At 41.6% G+C, this 4,557-nt stretch overlaps 1 protein-coding gene across 4 annotated transcripts; it reads right to left on the reverse strand.

Moving 5' to 3' along the window:
- Positions 1-833: 833 nt before the first annotated feature.
- Positions 834-4,269, reverse strand: LOC119268360 (tRNA (cytosine(38)-C(5))-methyltransferase 2-like). Of its 4 annotated transcripts, none has more exons than XM_037549971.1 (12): positions 4,110-4,269; positions 3,902-4,012; positions 3,325-3,418; positions 3,128-3,246; positions 2,926-3,048; positions 2,402-2,609; positions 2,215-2,307; positions 1,988-2,082; positions 1,787-1,864; positions 1,632-1,699; positions 1,319-1,478; positions 834-1,220 (listed from the first exon to the last, which is right to left on the reverse strand). In XM_037549971.1, exons 1-11 carry the CDS (start codon positions 4,164-4,166, stop codon positions 1,403-1,405), a joined length of 1,122 nt encoding a protein of 373 aa, XP_037405868.1. In that variant the 5' UTR covers positions 4,167-4,269; the 3' UTR covers positions 834-1,220; positions 1,319-1,402. The 4 variants fall into 4 exon arrangements, with proteins under 4 accessions (XP_037405868.1, XP_037405867.1, XP_037405865.1 ...); XM_037549970.1 differs by having other exon boundaries at positions 1,380-1,478; positions 1,632-1,696; positions 1,783-1,864; XM_037549968.1 differs by having other exon boundaries at positions 1,632-1,696; positions 1,783-1,864.
- Between the last annotated feature and the right edge of the window lie 288 nt (positions 4,270-4,557).

Consider the following 4,557-nt stretch of genomic DNA (forward strand, 5'->3'; position numbering starts at 1 on the left):
ATACGAGAAAAAGAAAAACGACGAACGCTCGCTAGAACGAGCGGACGAACGCTCGCTATTTAAATAAACCGAAAAAACAGATCTATTTAAAAAAACGAAACTAAAAAACCGACAAAAAAACCGATCTTTTTTTAAACGACAGCACGGAAAATGAGGCACGGCGAACCTCGGCGGCGGGATCCGGCGGCGGCGGCGGCGGATGACGGCGGCGGCGCGGCGGCCGGGGTTTTCTCCCGGGGGGCTGGGCCGGCTTATATTGCCTAGTCGGGCCAGAGTCCTAGTCGGACACGGCCCGTTAGGTCGATTCGTTTTTTTTTTAATTATTCCGCTCGGAAGAAAAATAAAAAGAAATACTAAACGGACTTCAAAAATTCCGAAATAAATTTTCACGGGCTTCTAAAATCAAGACGCACAAGGTGAACATTTATTTAGGACCTAAATGAAATTTTGAAAAACGCACATTTTTCCTAAATTCAATAAAACACCGAAAAACTCCGAAATAAAATCTTATTTGATTTTATTATTAAATCCTTAATATTTCTTTATTTTGGGAAAGTCATTTTATTCCCTCTCTCATATTTTTGTAATAGAAATAATTGATGATAAAATAAATAAAATCAAATGATCCTATTCTCAAAATTTGAGAGAACTCAAATATGAAAATAACGAAATCCACAACTCTCTCCGTGGGTCATTAAGTTTCGTAGAATTTCTAGGATCAATCAAAATGCAAAATAAAATATGATATGCATTGATGATCTAATGTATTCATTCCAAATTAAAAATTTGGGATGTTACAAAAATGATGTACACGATTGACTATATTGTTCACGTGGGTTGAACATAAACTTTTGAAGTTGAAAGCTGAGGCTCGTGCATTGTCCAGGTACATAGAGGGGTTTGATTTGCATACATTTCTTGCACGCAATACGATATGTCATCACATAGTATCACATTACACTTGCCCTAAATAAAAATATCACATTACTAACTGCACCCCAAAACATGCAATGTTGCAACATAAATATGGCTGTGGAGTGGAAGGCACAACGCAGAGGTCGACCGCTAATACTTGGACTGGTATTGGTATATGCTACAGTAGAAACAAAGGCTGAGCTTCGGCCGCACATGCCACCTAACTTTGGACGCAATCACCTCTTCGCTATAATAACTTGCTAGGCCGTCGGCGAATTGACCGCAAGTCCTCAAGCTCGGTGAAACTGCACCGTGGCGTGAAGGATGAGCATGATCACAATTCACAACTCACAACAATGCACAGATCGGAGACACACAAAAACTGAAGGATAAAATATCATACTTGCAACTCAAGTGTGGCAAGATTTGACAAATATCAGATGGCGGGCCAAGGTGAATATCACCTGCCAAATGATTGAGAACTTGTCTATGCCTCGGCAAACAGATAGCGCAGCGAAGGAGCCACAACCGCTACGCTCAGACTATTACCCAGCATGGCATACCTACAAAATGAGCAAAGCGTCATTCAACTAGTGGATAATGATTTCTAGTAGAACAAATGACTGACTCTTTCACATTATTACTGGATGAATCATGATCAAAACGTAGCTTCCTGAATTCACATCAGAGGGAAAGGTGGGACTAAAAACACTTACTGTTGTCTGAGGCTTATGTGATCCGGAAAACGGAAACTCGGGGGAAATGAATGCAAATTTGCGACCTGAAAAATAAATGAATACCGCATGCTATGAATCATAAGAGAGCAGAAGTATGTAAATATATGTGAAATTATGAGAAAATATTCACCTCTCTGAGGGGTGAAAAACCGTAGACCCAACTCATTCAGTGAAGACATTTCAAGGTTCTCTTTTGGAACTGGTTTGAGGTTCTATAATTTGAAGAACATTATCACAAAATAAGGAATCGTGAAAATAATGAGGTAACACCAGAGGGTTAGTGGTGCAAAAAAACTGAAGACTGGAACTGAAGACAGGCAAGAGAAGAGCCTTACTTTAGATGTAACCAGTACAGAGCCTGTGCCCTTCACATAGCAATAATAACTTTTAGTAAAACAGCAGCACCGTTTTGATTCAGGGTATACAATATCTTACAAACAGTCAAGGATTCACCAACTCACCACAGTCAAGCATTGGTTAACAAAAAGGTAGCAATAACATGTATGCAGAAGTACATTCCTACTCATTATGAGGACAAGTGTCAAGAAGGAACTAAGGATACCCATAGCATTTCCCCACCGTTCAATCAAGTTTAGTGGAACTGTGTAGTCATGTGAAGCAGTTTCAATTGGAGTGCATTCATCAGCCTCCTTAACTACATAATAGAGAGTGGCGCTGAAACTAGATTGGTGGACCTGCTGCTTCAAACATCCGGACAATTTAAATACAAACTGCAGACCTGTACTTACAGTCAGAGATGATGGCTGAACATTCCTTATCTCCAATACTCTGTGCTTCAAGGAAGTTTCTTATTGGATTACATACTACTTCCAGATCATCTTCATTCTGATCATAGCTATTCTGAGTTCTCGTAGTGTTCAATGTTAGGCATGTAGGTGTCCTAAGCAGCTTGTCATTGACTGATGAATTTGGAAAACACATAGATTCCTGTTTTGCCTGTAGATAAAGTATGGTTAAATAGTTATGGAATTCCTCAGGAACTGTCTCCTGAAGTTTCCCACTTCTGAAGAAACTGGAAACCCAAAATAGTTTCTTATGGTTAGCTATGATCTCTTCTAGGTGCTTGGCAAACTCATATTTTTACCACTTATAAGCAACATACTCCTTGAATCTACTCACGCTCATTTTGCACATTTTGGGGCTTCCAGAGTGATGAAGAATTGAGATAATGACGTAAATAAGATCCATGACATGTTGCTAAGATATGCCGACTGATTGCAATGGAACAGCAGGTGGATGCACAAGTTCTTACCAAACAGAAGTAGCGTGGTCTAGAATATGGGACACCAAACTGCAAGGGGCTTAGGATGAATTCTTGTGTGTTGAAATTGAGAGTTGAAAGGACTGCTAGCAACTGGTCATGTGTATCAGACACCTGTCACAAGCAATTGATACTGATAGAGGTCCAAATACTACAGTCAACTGTGATTCAAATAATTTTAAGCTTAAAAAACCTCGAATCCAACAACATTTTCCACAAATAACATTTGTGGAGGAAAGCTCATGTTTTGCATAAGGTTTAAAATCTTTATAAATGAAAATGCCCGAGCATCAGCTGAATGTTTCTGAAGTCCTGCATGGCAATCCACCCATTAGTGAAATTTGAAACTGAAGCAGGTAATGTCAAAAGGAAGCTGCTCCAGAATCAAACCTTGCCGTGTATATGGTTGACATGGAGGAGAAAGGAGCCATGCATGTGCCTGGTACTTGTCTAGATCACCAGCAGTGAGTGTTTGAATGTTTCCCTGCAGTGACATAACAGTACATGTAGATGTAGTGCGGTCAAAATTAACATGTTCCTCCACTGCAATATAGACCGTGTATGCCTTAATTTATGTACCTAACGATGACATGATGAATCATCAGTAAAAATCCAACCAGCCTATAGTCAACTTCTTTCTAACAATGTAGTCAGTTCAAATAAATTCTCCAAGTATTACTTCCAATTTAGTAATCACATGTATGAGAAAATTCTGCATAGTGCACAATGCATACATGCTAAGAAGGGTACTTGCGGTGTCAAAAAAAAAACTGATGGGCGCAGTTAATCCTCACTGCTAGTCGAGATACTACAGGTATCAGGACAATACATATACCAGTTTCGTCGCCTAAAATTTTCACCACCACGAATCAGTAGTGCTTAACAGTTAGCACAGCAAGAAACTTCCGGTTTTCGCCTAGATCCAAGTTTGCCAGGGCTTATAGATTTCTGGGGAAACGGGACGCACCTGGCAGGGGCGGTGGCCGAAGTTGTGCTCGTAGACGTCGTTCGCGACGTCGTTGATGTCAAAGGCCTCCACCACCTCCGCTCGAACGCCCGACGACGCAAGGGCGTACCGCTGCGAACAAAGGAGGCGGCAAAACAGAACCCTAGTCGCCGTTAGATGTGCCGCAGGGTTCAGGTGGAGTACGGAAGTAGAAGGAGGATATGAGTACCATGCCGCCGATACCGCTGTAGAACTCGAGGACCCTCCATGGGGGCGGCGTCTCCATTAACTCCAGTTATCGCGCGGCGGCGGCTGGTCGGCTGGACGGTGGTTCTCGTAGGCTTCTGTTGTTTTGCAGTGCACAGTTACACAAGCCGGGTGCTCGAGTTCGAGCCCTCGCCTGTTCAGCCCAAGTGGCCCAGCCGTTTCAGTTGTCTATCCAAAATTTCAGCAGATACCTCTATTTTCTTTTTTGGAATCTACTCCCTCCATTCCAGAATGTAGTGCTTCCTATATCCCCGTGCTTCAACTTTGACCGTAAATTTAACTACCAAGACCGATTGCGGCGGGAGCAAAAATTATATCAGTGAATTCGTATTCGAAAGAAGTTTTTAAGTATGTAACTTTTTCTCCCGCTGCAGTCGGTCTCGTACGTTAAATTTATGGTCAAAGTTCGA

The sequence above is a fragment of the Triticum dicoccoides genome, chromosome 3A, assembly GCF_002162155.2.
Source record: "Triticum dicoccoides isolate Atlit2015 ecotype Zavitan chromosome 3A, WEW_v2.0, whole genome shotgun sequence".
Classification (NCBI taxonomy): Eukaryota; Viridiplantae; Streptophyta; class Magnoliopsida; order Poales; family Poaceae; genus Triticum; species Triticum dicoccoides.

What these genes read in the sequence shown, in the direction of transcription:
- LOC119268360 (XM_037549971.1), bottom strand. Translation starts at nt 4,166, where the DNA reads ATGGAGACGCCGCCCCCATGGAGGGTCCTCGAGTTCTACAGCGGTATC. An exon ending in ACAGCGGTATCGGCGGCATG is followed by an intron (nt 4,013 to 4,109) that starts GTACTCATATCC and finishes CTTTGTTCGCAG; the next exon opens with CGGTACGCCCTTGCGTCGTC. An exon ending in TTCAGCCATCATCTCTGACT is followed by an intron (nt 2,308 to 2,401) that starts GTAAGTACAGGT and finishes TCTATTATGTAG; the next exon opens with TTAAGGAGGCTGATGAATGC.